This window comes from Myotis daubentonii, chromosome 1, assembly GCF_963259705.1.
Source record: "Myotis daubentonii chromosome 1, mMyoDau2.1, whole genome shotgun sequence".
Classification (NCBI taxonomy): Eukaryota; Metazoa; Chordata; class Mammalia; order Chiroptera; family Vespertilionidae; genus Myotis; species Myotis daubentonii.
Window position 1 is genome coordinate 79,294,051 of NC_081840.1, and position 20,161 is coordinate 79,314,211.

The 20,161-nt window shown below is 45.9% G+C and overlaps 1 protein-coding gene and 1 pseudogene across 2 annotated transcripts; one reads left to right on the top strand and one right to left on the bottom strand.

Moving 5' to 3' along the window:
• Nucleotides 1-8,085: 8,085 nt before the first annotated feature.
• Nucleotides 8,086-10,737, bottom strand: LOC132241198 (chymase-like). Of its 2 annotated transcripts, XM_059709441.1 has the most exons (5): nt 10,604-10,737; nt 9,907-10,057; nt 9,330-9,465; nt 8,851-9,105; nt 8,086-8,403 (listed from the first exon to the last, which is right to left on the bottom strand). In XM_059709441.1, exons 1-5 carry the CDS (start codon nt 10,677-10,679, stop codon nt 8,260-8,262), a joined length of 762 nt encoding a protein of 253 aa, XP_059565424.1. In that variant the 5' UTR covers nt 10,680-10,737; the 3' UTR covers nt 8,086-8,259. The 2 variants fall into 2 exon arrangements, with proteins under 2 accessions (XP_059565424.1, XP_059565435.1); XM_059709452.1 differs by lacking the exon at nt 9,907-10,057 and having other exon boundaries at nt 10,604-10,695.
• A 321-nt stretch (nt 10,738-11,058) lies between these two features.
• Nucleotides 11,059-12,073, top strand: LOC132229302 (zinc finger matrin-type protein 2-like; annotated as a pseudogene).
• Nucleotides 12,074-20,161: the final 8,088 nt, after the last annotated feature.

The following is a 20,161-nucleotide window of genomic DNA, read 5'->3' on the forward strand; positions in this document are numbered from 1 at the left end:
ATCCCTGTATATTATTCTTTATTTCAGTCAGTGTATGCTTAATTTCTGACTGGTCCTTTTCCATTTTTTTTTTTTTTTTGCATTCTCACCAAGATCCTTGAAGGTCTCACTAAGTTTCTCGGAGGTTTCTAGAAGATTCTTGAATAGCCTTATAACTGTGGTTTCAAACTCTGTATCCAGTAGTTTGCTTTCTTCCATTTCTTTCATTTGTGACATGTTTCTTTGTCTCCACATTTTGGCTGCTTTCCTTTGTTTGCTTCTATGTATTGGATAGCTGCTAAGTCTCCTTGAGTTGATAGAGTGGCCTTGTGTAGTAGGTGTCCTATAGGGCAGAGTGGCTCAGCCTCCCCAATCACCTGAGGTGGACACCCTTGGTGCACCCCTTTGTGGGCTGTGGGCATAGTTTTGTTGTAGTTGAGCCTTGATTGCTGTTGGTGTCACTGTGGGGAATTGACCTCCAGGCCAATTGGCTGTGGGGACCAGATGTGACTACAGTGGGAGAGCTGTGCAGGAGATACCCTTATGGAGCAGGACTTGCTTTAGTGGGACTTCGGTGCTCACTGAGTCTGCCCCCAGTATGTGTCACTTATGGATGTGAAGAGTTGTAATCTTGTATGGTCTCACACTAACCACTGGGTACACTGACTCTTGGGTCTCCAGAGAGGTGCAAAGTCAGCCACTGCCTGGACCACTGAGTAGGAGCTAGAGAGATCTGAGATTCCTCCTCTTTGTATAATGCAAGGCCCAGCTGTGAAGCAAGGCAGGCTGCTGCTGGTGCCAGCCTCGGTCCTTTTATTGATAACGTTGGGGCTCCCTGACCCAGCTGCAGCTTGTTTGACAGGTTTTAGGCTGAGAAAGGACAGGGCATTCATATGCAAAAGCCACTGCACACAGCTTGGGTGGTGTTGTAAATTGGGTTGGGTGGGTCTCAAGGAATCACCAGGACGGAACAAACAGAAATGGCTGCTAGTCAGCCCTGCATCGGAGAGGCCCCAGCACAGGAACAATGACCTCTGTGAGCACCTCTGTCTGGAAGAAAGTCGACCCCGAGTTCCTGCCCCAGTGCCAGACAGTCCAGTTTCTCCTCATATGTGTCTGGGTCCCCCAGAGCCTCACCCAGCATTCGAGCTCAGACCAAGCAAGAGCTTGAAAATTCAGTTTGTGGTGCCAGGCTTTTAAGAGGAGCAATTGGGTATCTCATAGCCTGTGTGTCACTCAGCCCCAATCTGCACTGGTTTTTACAGTCTGTAGTTCTTATGGCCCCTAGGGACTTCATTTCCCAGCTCTGGGACCCTGGGCTGGGGGTCTGGTGTGGGTCTGGGACTCCTTGCTCCTCCAGGCGGCCTCCAAAGAGGTGATCTCCCTCCTGATTAAAAAAGCAGCCCACCTGGGTGCCAGACCAGCCGTTCTGCACCTCCATACCTCCTACCAGTCTCAATGCGCTTTCTTCTTTACCTCTCTCGTTGTAGTACTTCCACTCAGCCAGCTTTCCCACAGTTCTGAATGATAGTTGTTCTGTATTTTAATTGTAATTTTGATGTGGTTGTGAGAGGCAGCAAGTACAGGCATTTACCTATGCTGCCATCTTGGCTCACTCCCCAGTATTACTAGTTCTTTCCTCTAATGGTTGGTTCTATTTTCTATGCTCATCAGCTCATTTTTAATTTCTTCATTTGTGTGCTTCATTTCCAGGATTTTGGCTTGATTATTTTTTAAAATTTCAATTTCTTTGGAGAAATGCTCATTTTGTTCATTGATTTGTTTTCTGAGTGCGCTGAATTGCCTGTTAGTATTTTCTCACATCTCATTGAATATTTTCAGAACTGCAATTTTGTAATCTCTGTCATTCAACTCGCATAATTCCATGTGTTCCAGCCTATTTTCTGGGGGTTTTTCATTTTCTTTCTGGTCATCACTGTTGTTGTGGTTGTTCATGGCATTTGCTGTTCATCTTTGTTTTCCCATTTATCACTGAGGAGGTCTTTCTACTCTGTTCCAGTAAATGGCACTGAATTGCAAGATTTTTATCCTCTGTGGCCTTCCAGTTTTGAGTCTCTGTAGCTTCACAGGACTATACTGCTTCTGTTGCTTGGGGGTGAGGTTTGTTTTCCCCTGACAGTAATGGTGATCCCTGACCTCCATAGTTCCAGCCCAAGCACCCCTCCTGAGGCTCAGTCACAGAGGGAAACTGTATTTCTACTGCAATAGCTCTTGGCCTACAGATAATACACTACTGGGGCAAACTCCAAGGGCAATGGGAAGTGAGATTTGGGAGTCTAATCAGTGGCAGGGCTCTGCGATTTCCTTTCTTTGCCTGAAAGCCTGCAGCCAGGCCCAGCTGTGCGGAGCAGCTCTGTAGGGTGGTTGTCTGCTGAATCGCAGCTCACACATGCACCTCAGACCCCATTCACAACGCATCCCCACAGTTCAGACACTCTCTTACTGCTTGTGTGTGTGACCACACAATGCCACTACTCCAGTGGCAATTCCAAGAGCCTGCTACTTGCTGGGTTTGCTCTCTGTTAGACCTGAACGGCTGAGGGAAGTGCCCCTAACTGCTGCTGCCAGTTCCCAGCTGTGCTTCAGACATGCTGCTGCGCTGTAGCTGTGCTTGGCTTCCTTCCCTTCTTGTTTCCCGGCTTATTCCAGGGAGCCCACCTTGGTTGTTCCAGTGTGCAGGTCTCATGCGTGCATCTGTGTTGCGCAAGGACTTCTTTGTTGAATTATAGGTGGTAATTTTGTTGAGATGTGCCCTTACGCAGCCATTCCTCTGACATCCAAAATATCTTTTTCATCTTTTTATTTTCAATCTCTGTGTGTCTTTCCATCTGAAGTGTCTCTTATAGACAGCATATGCAAGGGTTTTCTTATTCATTCAGCCACACTATGTCTTTTGTTTGGAGCATTAAATCCATTTACATTTAAAGTAACTATTGATAGGTTTGTAGTTATTGCCATTTTATTAATCATATTTTTTATTTTTTTTCCTTCCTCTTAAAGAAGTTCCTTTAACATTTCTTAAATACTGGTTTGGTGGTGATGAACTCTTTTAGCTTTTTCTCATATGGGAAGCTCTTTATCTGTCCTTGGGTACTAAATAACAGCTTTGCTGGGTAGAGTAATTTTGGTTTTAGGTCCTTGCTTTTCATCACTTTGAATATTTTGTACCAATCTCTTCTGGCCTGCGAAGTTTCTGTTGAGAAATCAGCTGATAGTCTTATGGGAGCTCCCTTGTAAGTAACTAACTGCTTTTCTCTTGCTATATTTAAGATTCTCTCATTGTCTTTAATCTTGGCATTTTAATTATGATGTTTCTTGATGTGGGCTGCTTTGAGTTCATCTTGTATAGGACTCTCTGTACTTCCTAGGCTTGTATGTTTATTTCCTTTACCAGGTTAGGGGAGTTTTCCATCATTATTTCTTTAAGTAGGTTTCCAGTTCCTTGCTCTCTCTCTTCCCTTTCTGTTACCACAATGATGTGAATGTTGTAACACTTAATGTTGTCCCAAGGCCCCCTTAAACTGTCCTCATTTTTTGGATTCTTTTTTCTTTTTGATGCTCTGATTGGGTGTTTCTGCTACCTTATCTTTCAAGTCACTGGTTTGATCCTCTGCTTTATCTACTGTACTATTGATTCCCTCTAATATATTCTTTTTCGTTGTTGTTAATCCTTGCTCAAGGATATTTTTTTTCCATTGATTTTTTTTTAGAGAGAGCATAGAAGGGAGGAAGGGAGGGAGAATGAGAGAGAGAGAGGGAGAGAAAGAGAGAGAGAGATAAATATCTATGTGAGAGAGGCACATTGATCAGTTGCTTCCTGCATGTGCCCTGATCAGGGCCTGGGATTGACCTGCAATCCAGGTATGTGCCATTGACCGGGAATTGAACCCATGACACTTTGGGGTGTGAGCCGATGCTCTACCACTGAGCCATACTGGCCAGGGCCCCTCTAATGTATTCTTCATTTCTAATTGGTTCTTACTTTATGTTTTTCTATCTCCATTTTTATGTTTCCTATCTCCTTGTTGAGATTCTGACTGAGATCACTGAGCATCCTTCTAAATAGTGTTTTGAACACTGTATCTGATAGATTGCTTGTCTCTATTTTGTTTAGTTCTTTTTCTGGAGTTTTGTCCTTTTCTTCTTATTATTTTTCCCCCTCACTTTGGCTGCCTCCCTGTGTTTGTTTCTGTGTATTAAGTAGGGCTGCTATGTCTCCTGGTCTTGGTAGAGTGATCTTATGTAGTAGGTGTTCCCTGGGGCCCAGTGATGCAGTCTCCCTGGTCGCCTGAGCTGGGTGCTCCAGGTATGTACCTTGTGTGGATTGTGTGTGCCCTTCTCTTGTAGTTTAGCCTTGATCATTATTGACACAACAATGGGAGGGATTGACCCTCAAGTTGATTGGTTGTAAGAACTGGCTGTGACTATAGTGGAGGTGCTGTTGTGCAGGGGCTAACCCTATAGCAGAGTTCACTTGAGCAGGGCCCTGGTGCCTGCCAAGTCTGTCCTTTGATTGCATCGTTTGTGGCACTGGGTGGGGAGCCCAATGTGGGGCGGGGACTCCTGGCTCCTCATGGGGGGACCTCTGCAGTCCAGATATCCTTCCTGATATTTAACCAGATTGGCCCATTCAGTGTCTCCGCCCCTCCCACCAGTCTCTTCGTGGCTTCTTCTTAGGCATAAGAGTTCTGTGCAGTTAGCCTACAGGCAGTTCTCAATGATGGTTTTTATGTAGTTTAGATGTAATTTTGATGTGGTCATGGGAGGAGGTGAATACAGCATTTATCTATTATGCCATCTTGACCGGGAGCCCCCTGATATTTCTAGTTTCCATTTACCATTCCTACAATAGTCTAGTATTTGAGGAGGGAAAGTCCTAGAATGCTCCCTCTCATTGGTCTGGCTAAGTAAAGTTTCTCCTGTAGACTCTGTGATGCTACCATTCCCCTTATTGCTCTCAACATAAGTCAGTTTGGCCCAGTCCTTGGGTCATCATCTTGTGTACCTCAGAATTAACATTATATCCATGATGATCTTTGCTGGGTGGGCTACAGGAGAGACAACAACTATTATTTACATTTCAGGGGTTCACAAGATGCATGTTTAATGTATGGTTTCTGCCAATGGTGAAGTCAGTGCTTGTAGGCTCAGCCCTCCTCCTCATAGTCTCCATTCCTGCATCCTGTCAGGGTATAGGTTTTGGATTGGGCGTGACTTTTCTTCTATCAGCTCTAGAATAGCCTAAGAATCTTATACTGGGATTACTTACTATGTGGAGACCTTATAAAGGTGTCTCATCTGTCTAGTCTTTTCTCCATATCCTACATCCTTGGTTGCAAGAGGATTCCTTTGTTTATTGAGTGGAAAATGCTGCCCAGCTGCAGATATGATTTTGGTAAGGTTTCTGGGGGAGAATGAAGGGGCCAATTATGTGAGAATAATGAGATAGGAAGTATAGTGTTTCAACAGTACAGGGTAGGGCCAACCCTCCAGGTGTCATTTGGGGAGTTTTCAGTAGTGCTTTTGTCTAACTGTATTTGGAAGAAAGATAGAGGGAGAAAATAAGTACCACAAACTAGGTAGCGTAAAACAACAGATATTTATTCTTTCTCAGTTTGGAGACTGGAAGTTTGAGATCAAGGTGTCAGCAGAGTTGTGTTTTTCCTGTGAGCTGTGAGGAAGAATCTGTCCCACACCTCTCCTCTAGCTTCCAGTGACAGTTGGAAGTCAGTGGTGGTCCTTGGTCTGTAGATGCAGCACTCAATCTCTGCCTCTGTCATCACATGGCCTTCTCCCTGTGTGTGTCATTCTTCTCTTCTTATCAGGACACCAACCATACTGGATTAAGGGCCCACCCTATTCCAGTTTGACCTCAATTAATGAATTCTTCATCATCTCAATTATTCAAAGACCCTATTTCTAAATAAGGTCACATTCTGCGGCACTGGGAGTTAGGACTTCAATAGGTTTTTTTTGAGAGACACAATACAATCCATAACAACTCCTTCAGTATATACACGTGCCAAGCCACTGCACACTGTATGACTATGTGAGGGTAATAGTTGCCAGGGAAACTGTGGGTACAGGAGAACAGCCCCTAAGTTCCCAGGGGAGGGCTTGGCATTGGGGTGGGGTGGGAGGAGGTAATATTTTCTTGTTGGGCTTTTGGACCTGGGCCCCAACAACCCTGACCATGGGATCTGGCTGTTTAGCATTTATTTCCCTGTGTGCCGCCCTCAGCTGTCCTGAGGCCCTCTTCCCATGAGTTTGGGCAAAGCCCTCTTATCTGGACAGTTTCTACTGCTGACCCTGTGATGCTGAGACTATCACTCTTGATGTCGGTCAGGCGGACATACTCTGTGGGCCTATCTGCATGGCAGAACTAACACTGTGGCAATGTTGATGTGCTTATCTTCTCTGGATGACAGCCACCAACTGCTTTTTCCATGTCAGGGGACCATGTGATGCTCATTTGTTCTTCTGCGGTGGCTGTACTGGAGTCAGTGCCTGCTAATCTGTTGGAGTCTAATATAGCCTGTGGGCTCAGTCAAGCTCCCTGCAGTCTCCATTGGCCCTGCTACTTCTCAGGGCTGGCAGGACAGGCTGACTACTCTCCTCACATCTCCATTGTCCAGCTTCGAGGGAACAAGGGCTGCCTTGTGGATGTGCTGTCCTTAGGGTCTGGGGGTCAAGAGTGGACGGGGTTTTAGCTGCAACTCAGTATGTGCTCTGATCTCCTAAGCAAATACTAGTATTACACATAGTGTCTCTGCCTCTTGTATCTCACATTTAAAAATTCTTATTTAATTATACAAATGTAAAATATGAGTTAGGATAAAAAGAAAAAAAACATCTTTATATTATCATTTCAGCGTATGTTCTCTTATTTTTGAGATCTTCCAAGTTTTGTTGTTGTTGTACATATGCTTGTTTTTTTGCATAGAGTCAGAGTCTATAATCAGTCTTGTACATATTATTCAATTTTATTTTACACGTATTGGACATTGGTAAAGCTGGAAGCTCAGATCTGTGGGCTGGCAGGTAGAGGGGAAGGTGGAGGAGCTCTCGGGTTTCTGATCTGGGGACCAACAGTAGCAGCTCTTTCTTGCATGGGGCCAGGCCTACCTTCTTAGGCCTCTTAGGGATCAAGGGCCTGTAAGAGGTCCTTTAACTGCAGGCTCCTGAGAGGTAGCTGGAGGTCATGCCCTGTTCCTCTTGTATTTGGTGTGTATAGCTGTGAGTGTACTCATCCAGCTCAGATGCTGGTGGGTGTGGGATTCAGAGCACTCAAGACCATTTGGGAAGGAAATTTTGGAGGACTTTGCCTAACTCAGGTATTCTTTTTCTGGAAGACCTGGAGACACCATCTCATATCTGAAGGAAGATGGGAGTTGAATTTGGGTGGCTGTGATGTAATTCAGGGATGAGGCTCATTCTGATGCTCTTGGGGACCCCTCTCCTGGGCTAGAATGGCCTTGACCCTTATACAGCCCATTGTGACTGTTGCAGTGGACAGACACATCCTGAGGACTTCCAAGGGTCATCTCTCCCTCACCCCACTATCCTGAGCTCTCATGTTTGGGAAATTTTCTTTTTTCCCACTTGGCAGGTGCTTCTGTGGCTGTAGACACACTATTGAGGCGACGATCATGAGGCAAAGGTGGGTGTAAGGACATAAGCCCAGGCCTTGGCCCATCTTCAGGAATAGCCATGGAGCATTTGCTATGGCTCATCTGTGTCCTGTAGTGCAGTGGCCAAGGCATGGGTTTGAGGGAAGAAGAGAAGTGAGAGGAGAAGGGGAGTAGGAAGAGGAAGAGGAAGAGGGGACAGAGGAGAAAGAAGGTCACTCAGTGCCAATATTACTCTGGATATTAAATGGTATTGTGCAGATTAAAATATTTTCTTTAATAATCCATAGCACCACACAATGTATATGGAAATTGGTAGCCTTGGTTATTAATCTGGCAAGAAAGGAGCCTAGCAAAATTCTTCATTCAAACTAGGGAGGAGAACCTGAACTCCTCCCTGTGGAGCAGTCCATCTCTGGGGGAGCTCTGGGGAAGAAACAGTCTCACACACATATGCTGGCGGCTGCATCTTTATTGAATTTTGCTGGGGATACAATCAGCAGGGGTTTTGGGTACCTCTGGGAGCCTCCCTGGTCTTGGGCTGTGTCCAGGCTTCTTTCAGGAACCTAGGGGCTACCCAGGGAGAGCTCTAGCTTTGCAATTTTTCCTGTGGGTGGCCAGGCTTCTGGGGCTACTTGCGCTTTAAGATTTTATTAATCCAGGGCACATATGGGGAGATTCGAGTGAAGACACCAGGAGGCTTTGCATCTGCACGTCCATATGACACAATCCCCTGGGCCACCCCAGCACACAGAAGGGGACCCCCAGAGTCACCCTGTGGGTTAAAAAAAGCAGATCATGAGCAGGGATCATTCTTTTCTCCCTCTTATTACTTCATCCTGGTTCTATCAGCACCCTGGCTGGCCCGAAGATACCCCAGAGTCAGGCCAGGAATCTTGATCCAGATGTAGTCATAAGTCATGAGTTATAATTTAAATGTCTTCTTTCTCTCTCTAGCATAGAATATAGATCCTGCCCCTCCCCAACATCTTCTTATTTTTTCTCTCCTGGAGCCCTGTATGCAGACTAGATGGGAAGATTAGGGGCAGGCTTGTGTATGGAAGGATGGAACCCAGAAGGAGGGTTCCAGTTCCCATAGTTCTAGAAACCCATGAATGCAGACACCAGTAACTGAACCAGCGGACTTCCTGACCCACCCCCTCTCAGTAGGAACCTGTCTCCCAGGAACTGAGTATGAGGAGGAAGTTTAAGTTTGTGGTACCTTATATGCCGATCTTTTCTTCCTGGGGTTTCCCACACAGATTTGCAGGTTATGATCATAAAACTTAAAGTGGTTGCAGGCCTTGGACTTCATGAGTCTCAACTTCACCTCTCTCAGAGTATCTGACCCTGGCTTATTCACTCCTATTTTCCCCCAGCCAGTTGCTCGGCATACTTTTCCAGGTTGAATAAAGGTAGACTTGGTGGGCAGGGGGACTGTCCCCACGGCATGGTTCAGCTTGGCCTTCGTTTGTAGCTGTGAGGGAGGAAGAGTAGATGGTTGCCAGTCACAGGGAATGTGGATGGTGTGGTGTGGTAGAGGCTCCCGGGGCAGGGCCTAGAGTTTTTCCTGAATGGAGTGGTGATCACATGGAATGGGGGTGGTATATGAGGAAGTTGGTTGGAAGAGAATGAGAACGGTACAAGTCAGGAGAAGGGTTAAGAAGGGGGAATTGAGAAGTCCAAAAAAGAGAATGGCACCTTCAGTAACATGATGTCGTTGACGTTAGTCAAAGAGTTGTATTTTGGATGAACGAATTGTTCTTTGACTTTTAGCTTCTGCCATGTGGATTCTTTTTGTTTTATGTCATGAGCTCCGAGAATGACAGTAATTTTTCTGTTGAGAGGGGAGAGAGGGTCAGGAAAAGTGCTGGTCTCCTGAGAAGAGCCCATTTTGAGCAGAGTGACAACAGGCCCTCTTCATCAGTGTAGGCCCAACTGAGAAACTCAGTTCTTACTGAGGAAAGATGTTCCTCCCAGGGGTCTCAGCTGTTTTAGGAAGGACCAGACCCTGGAACACTGAGAGAGCTTTCTGGCACCGGGATGAGAGGGGCAGAATTGGCCTGTCTTGATCTGGGTTGCCCATTAGTAAAGCCCTGGCCTCTGGGTATAGAGATAACTAATAAATCACAATGGCCCAGTTCCTCCCAATATACATCACTGACCATCTTGAGATTAGTGAGGCACAAAAATCTCTCCTGAGGCCACTTGAAAGTTGTGTTAATTCTGGTTCCTACAACTCCTCACATGAAAAGAGAACAAATCAAAGTTTTCTTACCTTCCTTTACAATGAGCAGCTGTCACCACAAATTCTTCACTTATGAGAAATCCACCACAGTTAGCAACATAGCTCTGGTCAGTGGTGATTTCCAGATAGGCCATGTAGGGACGGGAGTGTGGCTTGGACTCAATGCCACTGATAATCTCCCCTGAAACAGAAAATCCCAGGTCCTCAAACACAGGGTAGCTAAGCCTTCAGATAGAGCACTAGGTAAGGAAAATGAGTTGAAAGCTGAAGCAACCCCCAACCCCAGACTCACGCTTACCTGTAATGTAACTCAGTCCCTCCATGTATCCTTTTTATTGGCTTTCCTTATCCCAATCCACCCTGTCAATCCCACTTGATTTTGAATTGTCATTTAAACATTTCTTCATGTCCTGGTCCTGACCTTTTCCACATGAGAGCAAAGACAGAGGAGCAAAGGACCAGGAATCAGAATTACAGATATTTTGGGGAGAGCAGCTTAAGAAGTACTTCTAAAGCCAGTTTTCTGATTCTATCTCCACCCAAGACTCCCCCCCGGAAACTGTTACTAACTGCTGGGAAAGAATATGACTCTTCCAGGTAGAGATTTCCCCTGGGACACTTGCAATGGGATCTTGCATTCTCATTTAAGGTCTTCTTTGACTCAGGTCAGTAAATTTGGAATAGAAGTTAGGGACCCCGAGGACAGGGCGTTATATCCCAGACTCACCAGCTCCAGCTTCAGGAGGCAAGAAAAAGACCAACCAAAGGAGTAGGACCTGCATTTTCCCAGTGATGCTGCCCATGGCAAGGTTCTTCTGTCACTCCCCGCTCTTGTCCCTGCTTTTATAACCCCAGTAATAGAAGGGTGTGTGTGTGTGTGTGTGTGTGTGTGTGTGTGTGTGTGTGTGTGTGGAAGTGGGGGTGCTGGAAACCACATTTTTGTCGTTCACTCTGGCCTGGCTTATTTTCCTAATCAGAGATTCTCATAGCTTTCCTCTCCACTCGGCTGGTGTGGAAGCTGTGGTCAGAGCCCCAGTGTCCTGGCTTCTAGGGTGAGGAACGCAACTCTCTCATCTAACGCAGCTCTCTGAGGCATAATAGTATCACAAATTGGAGGGGGTACATGTTTTAGATGTAGGAATCTAGAACAGGGATCAGCAAACTTTTCCTGTAAATAGCAAGATGATAAATATTTTCAGCTTTGTGAGTCATACTGTCTCTGTCTCAGCTATTCAGCTCTGCCATCACAGCACAAAAGCAGACATACACAAGATGTAAACAAGTGGGAAGATGGTGCCAAGCAGTGGGCCCAAAACTTGGACTTCTGCCACAAGTGGGGCTAAGATGAATATGAGAAGCTTGCTGAGAAGAGGCTCACAGAAGAGAGAGAAAAGAAGGATGGAAAACCAGTGCAGCCAGTCAAGCGGGAGCTTCTCCAGCATAGGGACTACAAGGTGGACCTGGATCCGATCTTGGGAAGACAATTGTCATCACCAAGACCACCCCCAATCTGAGATGGGACGATATTATTGCAATGTCTGTGACTGTGTTGTGAAGGACTCCATCAACTTCCTGGATCACATTAATGGAAAGAAACATCAGCGAAACCTGGGCATGTCTAGGGGTGTGGAACTTTCCACTTTGGATTAGGTGAAGAAATGTTTTGTAGTCAACAAGAAGAAGATGGAAGAGAAACAAAAGGATTATGATTTTGAGGAAAGGAGTAAGGAGCTTAGAGAAGAAGAGGAAAAGGCCAAAGCCTACAAGAAAGAGAAATGGACAGAGCAGAAAAGGAGGGCTGAGGAGGACTTGACATTTGAGGAGGATGATGAGATGATAGCTGTGATGGGCTTCTCTGGCTTTGGTTCCACCAAGAAGAGTTACTTTGGCCCTTTGCTGGGCTTACCTTTGAATGTGGGCGGGGTCATTTTTTGGGGGGAGTACTTGGGAAAGTCCTTGAGTGGCAATAGAGTGTTTGCAGTTTCCCTCCACCTTGAGAGAGAGCACAGGAGGCGGCAGTAATGCTGCAGCATATTCCTTTAGCCTCAGTGTACCACTCAAGTAATAGGAGCTCTGCCCATCTGCGTTCCCAATAAAGAAAAACCTCTTCTGAGGCTGCTTTCCCAATACTTCCCCTGCATCTTTCCCTCTTCATGTATCCAGTCTTCTCTGAGCATCCTACATTTATCCTGTATTCTGCCTTAAAAAAAAAAAAAAGGTGTTTATTGATTTCAGAGAGGAAGGGAGTGGGAGAGAGAGATAGAAATATCAATGATGAGAATCATTGATTGGCTGCCTCCTGCACGCCCCCACAACCCTGGGGCATGTGCCCTTGACTGGAATCGAACCTGGGACCCTTCAGTCTGCAGGCCGACATTCTATCCGCTGAACCAAACTGACTAGGGCATGTGTTCTGCCTTTGTTTTAATTTTGACTCTTGCTGCAGCGGAAAGGTTCTCCGGGTCCCTAGTTTCCAGTTGACATTATATCCTCGACCAGCCACCACTCCCCATTTTCCTCATTCCCCATCGTGGTTCTTTGGCCACCTGTGCATGCATGTGTACTTCTGCCTGGGTCAGTAGTATGTGCGATGTGTATGCATGAATCTGTCACATAGAAGGAGCCTAAACTAGAACCTCAGAGCATTACTGCCTTGGGAAGCCTGATGTTCTTGGTTTCCTCAGTGCATGTAACAGGAAATTAAATGGGATGAGTGTTTGGTGTGGTTTTTGTCTTGAGTTTTTTAACCTTTGTTTTTCATATGTAGACTCTTCAGCTATTCCTGTTTGTTTTATTTTATTGAGGATTATTCTGTTTTTGTCTTTCTTGTGAGCAGGCTCTTGGAAGAAACTGTTTGATGCCAACACCCCCCACCCGCTTACCACCGCCCCCCCCCAAAAAAAACCAAACAAACAAACAAAAAAAACAACCAGGATAAAAACCCCTCATATGGGAGCCTTTGGGTCTCAGAGGCTGTTCAACATGTATAATAAATGGCATTAACTGGGCCTATTAAAAAAAAAAAAAAGATGTAAACCAGTGGGTGTGACTCTATTCCAAGAAAAATTTATTTACGAAAACAGGAAGTGGGTGGATTTGGCCTGAGGGCCAGAATTTGCCCTACTTCTCCATCTAGAAGATCAGCCCTTCCTTCAAGGCAAATAATCAGCAGAAGATTAGATATTGAACATCCACAATATGTTTGGCACTGATAGAGCTTTACATGTACCATCTCATTTAATCTTTTAAATATCCTTTTGGGTAAGTATTATTATAAACAATTATGGAGCACTCAACTGATGCTCAGAATGTCACATAGCAGTTAAGACTGAAAATGTAATATGTTAGATTCTAAAACTCATACTTTTTCATTCCACTAAACTGAATAATAAGGGCTGTGGAATGAAGGGTTAGTACAATGTGTTAACGTAAAAAAACCATTGAAACCTGTAAAGAATTTTTGTGAGTTTATTTGAGCCAAACTGTCGACATATGCCGGGAAGCAGAACCTCAACAAATCGAGATAGTGCTCCGGAGAATGGCGGGGTTACATCCGTATTTATACATGAAATTCAAAGGAGGAACATAGGTGGGTTACATAAAATTCATTGGTGATAGATTAAGGAGGAGGGATAAAGCGAAGCGGGGAAACCTCTGGGATTGGACAAAAAGTAAAATAATGAACACATACTTAGGTGGGTGCAGGATCAATTCACATGATAAATGAAAGGAATCTGCTGCATCTGCCCTGGGCCCAGCACACCTGGCTGTGCCCCAGGGGTTCCATAAAAAAAGAAGTCACAAGTTACCCAGATATTCCAAGGATATGTTATCTTAGATGCAAAAAGACAGATAGGCTCAGTTACGGTAAAGTGGACCTTGTCAGTGAAGATACAGGCCTAGGGCGTAACTGCCCACCATAACTGCTTTCAGTTTCAGTTTAATTTCAGACCATCCTTTGTGGTTATTTTAGGTCTCTGAGTCTGCTAGGCTGCCACGCAGGCCTTCCCTGAGCTTGTCAGGTCAGCGTGTGGCCCCTTTCGTCCACAAATGAATGGAGAAAGGAATGGAATGTGTAAAGGAGAACACTTGTGTTCTCTAGGGGGTGTTGAGGTTTCCCACTGGTGCACTGAGAGTCACGTTTCGTTTGATAATGAAATGATATCTGTACTTGTCATTATTATTTTCTTTTTGTTAATCCTCACCTGAGGATATTTTTTCCATTGGTTTTTAGAGAGAATGGAAGGGACGGAGAGTGACAGAGAGAATCGATTGGTTACCTCCCACACGTGGCCTGACTGGTGCCGGGGATTGAGCCTGCAACTGAAGTATGTACCCTTGACCAGAATTGAATTGAATTCAGGACTCTTCAGCCCTCAGGCTGATACTCTAACCACTGAACCAAACCGGCTAGGGCTGCACTTGTCATTACTTGAGATGTTACTCTGAGCTCTTATTATTTTATTTTTTTTTAAAAAAATTAAATCTTTATTGTTCAGATTATTATAGTTGTTCCTCTTTTTTCTCCCCATAGCTCCCCTCTACCTGGTTCCCACCCACCCTCTGCCCTTACCCCCGCCACCCACTGTTCTCATCCATAGGTGTACAATTTTTGTCCAGTCTCTTCCCACACCCCCCACACCCCTTTCCCTCCGAGAATAGTCAGTCCACTCCCTTTCTATGCCCCTGATTCTATTATATTCACCAGTTTATTCTGTTCATCAGATTATTTATTCACTTGATTTTTAGATTCACTTGTTGATAGATGTATATTTGTTGTTCATAATTTGTATCTTTACCTTTTTCTTCTTCTTCCTCTTCTTTTTTTTAAGATATATTTTATTGATTTTTTTTAACAGAGAGGAAGGGAGAAGGATCCATCAGCTGCCTCCTGCACACCCCCTATTGGGGATGTGCCTGCAATAAGGTACATGCCCTTGGCCGGAATCGAACCTGGGACCCTTCAGTCCACAGGCCGATGCTCTATCCACTGAGCCAAACCGGTCAGGGCTCTTCGTCCTCTTCTTAAAGGATACCTTTCAGTATTTCATATAATACTGGTTTGGTGGTGATGAACTCCTTTAGCTTTTTCTTATCTGTGAAGCTTTTTATCTGACCTTCAATTCTGAATGAAAGCTTTGCTGGGTAAAGTAATCTTGGTTGTAGGTTCTTGCTATTTATCACTTTGAATATTTCTTGCCACTCCCTTCTGGCCTGCATAGTTTCTGTTGAGAAATCAGCTGACATTCGTATGGGTACTCCCTTGTAGGTAACTGACTTTTTTTCTCTTGCTGCTTTTAAGATTCTCTCTTTGTCTTTTGCTCTTGGCATTTTAATTATGATGTGTCTTGGTGTGGTCTCTTTGGATTCCTTTTGTTTGGGGTTCTCTGGGCTTCCTGGACTTGTAAGTCTATTTCTTTCACCAGGTAGGGGAAGTTTTCTGTCATTATTTCTTCAAATAGGTTTTCAATATCTTGCTCACTCTCTTCTTCTGGCACCCCCATAATTTGGATGTTGGTATACTTGAAGCTGTCCCAGAGGCTCCTTACACTATCTTCATATTTTTGGATTCTTTTTTCTTTTTGTTTTTCCGGTTGGGTGTTTTTTGCTTCTTTGTATTTCAAATCTTTGACTTGATTCTTGTGATCCTGTAGTCTGCTGTTGGAACTCTGTATAATATTCTTTATTTCAGTCAGTGTATGCTTAATTCCAGTTGGTCCTTTTTCATATCCTCGAGGGTCTCACTAGATTTCTTGAGGGTCTCACTAAATTTATTGGCGGTTTATAGAAAATTTTTGAAAAACCTTAAAAGTGTGGTTTTGAACTCTATATCCAGTAGTTTGCTTTCCTCCATTTCTGTCATTTCTGTCCTGTTTCTTTGTCTCAGCATTTTTTATGCTTCCCTGTGTTGATAGAGTGGCTTTCTGTGCTAGGTGTCCTATAGGGCCCAGTGGCTCAGCCTCCCCAATTACCTGAGGTAGACACTCTTGGTGCACCCCTTTGTGGGCTTTGTGCACAGTCTTGTTGTAGTTAAGCCTTGATTGTGGTAGGTATCACTGGGAGGAATTGACCTCCAGGCCAATTGGCTGTGAGAATCAGCTGTGTCTACAGTGGGAGAACTTTTGTGCTGGAGACACCCTTCTGGGGCAAGTCTTGCTTCAGTGGGGCTTTGGTGCTCACTGAGTCTGCCTCCTGAGTGTGTCCCTTATGGATCTAAGGAGTTGTAATATGGATGGTCCCACTCTGACCACTGGGTACACTGTGAGCTCTTATTATTGTACTAGATGCCCAGTGGGAGGGTGGGCTCCCTCAGCCCAGCCTGCACCCTCTCCAATTCGGGACCCCTTGGGGGATTGGGCCTAAACCAGCAGTCAGACATCCCTCTCACAATCCGGGACCTCTGGCTCCTAACTGCTCACCTGTCTGCCTGCCTGTATTGCCCCTTACTCCTCTGCCTGCCTGCCTGATCACCCCTAACTCCTTTGCCTGCCTGATCACCCCTAACTTCCCTCCCCTGCCGGACTGATCGCTGTCTAACTGCTTGCTTCCTCGCGCCGGCCTGCTCTTGCCCCTAACTGCTTGCTCTCCCCCACCGGCCAGATTTCCCCTAACTGTTGGCTTCCCTGCCGGGCTGATTTCCCCTAACTGCTTTCTCTCCTGCAGACCTGATTGCCCCTAGTTGCCTCTGCCTTGGCTCCTGCCACTGTGGCTTTGTCCAGAAGGAAGTTGGACATCCTGAAGATGTCTGGTTGACCCGGTCTAATTAGCATATTACCAAGAAAGGAAAAAAGTGTTCTCAATTAGATAGGAACATGCCATTGATTACAGGATTCATTCTTGTAAAGTGGTTAAAATGTGAAATATTGTGCACCTTATAATCAATGAAATATTACAAACTACAGCATAATACAGGTATGTGCTTTATCTCACTCTCACATCGACTCTGAGAAGTACTGTTGTTTCCATTTTACTGATAAGAATGGAGGCTTAGCCCTGACCGGTTTGGCTCAGGGGATAGAGCATTGGCCTGTGGACTGAAGGGTCCCAGGTTCGATTCCAGTCAAGGGCATGTACCTTGGTTGCGGGCACATCCCCAGTAGTGGGTGTGCAGGAGGCAGCTAATCGATGTTTCTCTCTCATTGATGTTTCTGGCTCTCTATCCCTCTCCTTTCCTCTCTGTAAAATATCAATAAAATATATATTTTTAAAAAAGAGTGGAGGCTCAGAGAATATGAGTCACTTGAGAAGATTTCACAACCAATGAATATCAGAACTAGCTGTCAAGTACATATCCTTCATGACTTCCCAAAGCTACCCATGGCCACCTCCCAGAGTAACTGAATTAGAGAAAAAAAAAATCTGAGAAATAACCATGTCTTTTTGTTCAGTTACTGTGTACTGGCTCTGATTGATATTAATTTCTGAAGATCCACAAGTCCTCTGTGCACCACCAGTCAGAGGAGGGGGTTATGGGGTTATCTACAGTTTTTGGCCTGGACCCACCTCATAATGTATATGCGAGAGTGCGTGTGTGCGTGCACATGTAATATTTAGTTCTATGTAATTTTATCATGTGTGGGTTCATCTACCCACCACAATAGTCAAGTTATAGAACAGTTCTATTATTACAAGGATCGCATTTTATAACCACACTCACCTCTCCCCCACTGTGGTCCCTCACCCCTTTCCTAGCCCCTTGCAACCATTAATCTCTTGTCTATAACGTTGTTATTTCAAGAATGTTATCTAGCCCAGCTGGAGTTGCTCTGTTGGTTGAGCATTGTCCTGTGCATTGAAAGGTTGCCAGTTTGATTCCTGGTCAGGGAACATACTGGGGTTGTGGGTTTGATCCCTGGTTGGGGCACATACTATGGAAGGCAACCAATCTACTTCTCTCTCACACTGAGGTTTCTCTCTCTCTTCCTCTCCCTTTCTCTATCTCTAAAATCAATAAAAACTATCCTTGGATGAGGATAAAAAAATTAAAAAAGAATATTATATAAATGGACACATCTTTATTTGTATATAAAATACAATAGAATTTTATATGTTGATCTAATGTGTAAACCTGCTAAACTCACATTACTTTTAGTAGTTTTTCTGTAGATTCCTTAAGATTTTCTATAGATGAGCATGTCACCTGCAAATAAAGACAGTTTTCCCCCTTGCTGGTGTGTTACTAAGTGATTAGAGTGTTAGCCTTTGAACCAACGGGTCTCGGGTTCAATTCCAGTCAAGGGCATGTACCTGGTCAACAGCATCTAGCTGGGTTGGAGGTTCCTGCCCTGTTTGGAGAATGTGCGGGAGGCAACTAATTAATATGGTTCTCTCACATCAATATTTTTCTCTCTCCTTTCCCCCTCCTTTTCACTCTCTCTAAAATTAATGAAGAAAGTATCTTCTAGTGAGGATTAACTAAACAAAACAACAACAACAAAAATACAGTTTTCTTTTAAAATTATATACTGTTCATTTCTTCTTTTTGTCTTATTGCTCTTGCTAGGTCCTGCAGTGCAGTGCTGAGTGAGTGGTGAGAATGACATTGTTCCTTCATTTAAGGGAAAAGCATTCAGTCTTTTACCATTATGTATGAAGTTAGAACTAGGTATCTGTAGATGCTGTTTATCAGGTTGAAGAAGTTCCCTTCTATTCCTTGTTTGCTGAATTAAAAAAAAAATCATGAATGAATGTTGGATTTTATTAAAAACTAGAGGCCCTGTGCACATAAATTTGTGCACTCGGGGGGGAGGGGGGGTCCCTCAGCCTGGCCTGTGCCCTCTTGCAGTCTGGGACCCCTCAGGAGATAACAACCTTCTGGCTTAGGCCTGCTCCCGGGTGGCAGAGGGCAGGCCCAATCCCTAGGTGCAGCCCCTGGTCGGGCTCAGAGCAGGGCCGATTGGGGAGTTGGGGTGCCTTCCCCTGTCAGGCACAGAGCAGGGCAGATTGGGAGGTTGCGATGCCACCCTCAGTCACGCTCAGGGTAGGGCCGATTGGGGGGTTGGGGCACCGCCCCATCACACTCAAGGCAGGGTCGATGGGGAGGTTGTGGCACCACCCCCTGTCACGCACAGAGCAGGGCCAATCAGGGGGTTGGGGCGCTGCCCCCTGTCACGCACAGAGCAGGGCCCATCAGGGGGGTTGGGGCTCCGTACCCTGTCATGCACAGAGCAGGGTCAATCAAGGGGTTGGGGAGCTCCCCCCTGTCACTCACAGAGTAGGGCCGATAGGGGAGTTGGGGCACCGCCCCCTGTCACACTCAGGGCAGGGCGGATCAGGGGGTTGGGGCGCCACCCTCTATCACCCACAGAGCAGGGCCGATGAGGGGATTGGGGCACCGCCACTCTCACACTCAGGACAAGGCCGATGGGGAGGTTATGGCTCTACCCCGTCACACACAGAGCAGGGCCCGTGGGGGGGGGGGGGGTTGGGGCGCCGCACCCTGTCACACACAGAGCAGAGCTGATCAGGGGGTTGAAGCGCCGCATCCTGTCACACACAGAGCCGCAGGGCAATCAGGGGGTTGGGGAGCTCCCCCCATCAGGCACAGAGAAGGGCTGATCAGGGGGTTGGGGTGCCTTCCCATGTCACGAATAGAACAGGGGCGATAGGGAGGTTGTGGCCCCGCCCCCTGTCACACACAGAGCCACAGGGTGATCAGGGGGTTTGGGCGCTGCCCCCTGTCACGCTGATCCCAGTGCCGGGAGGCATATTACCCTTTTACTATATAGGATAGAGGCCTGGTGCATGGGTGGGGCTGGCTGGTTTGCCCTGAAGGGTGTCCTGGATCAGGGTGGGGGTGCCCACTGGGGTGCCTGGCCAGTCTGGGTGAGGGGCTGAGGGCTGTTTGCAGCTGGTCACACACTCTTCAGGTTGGAGGTCCCCACTGGGGTGCCTGGCCAGTCTGGGTGAGGGGCTGAGGGCTGTTTTCAGGCCGACTGAAGCTCCCAACTGCTCCTTTTTTTCTTTTTTTATTCTCGGCCAGCTTTAGCTCTGGCTCCAGCTCTGAGGCTTCTGCTGCTGAAAGAAGGTATCTGGTTTGTTTCGGTTCTATAATCGAAACACTGTATAACTCCAGCTCTGAGATCCCGGCTTCGCTGAAAGCAGGTTTCTGGGGTTTTGTCTAGCTTCTATATTTGTTACAATGTTTCTTAAACTGCAAGCTCAGAGGCCTGCAGTGGCAGGCGGGGAACATTGGAGTCCTCCATCACTGAAGCAAGCAAGCCTCATGTTAGTTTCAAGCTGCCTGGCTGCCAGCCGCCATCTTGGCTGGCAGTTAATTTGCATA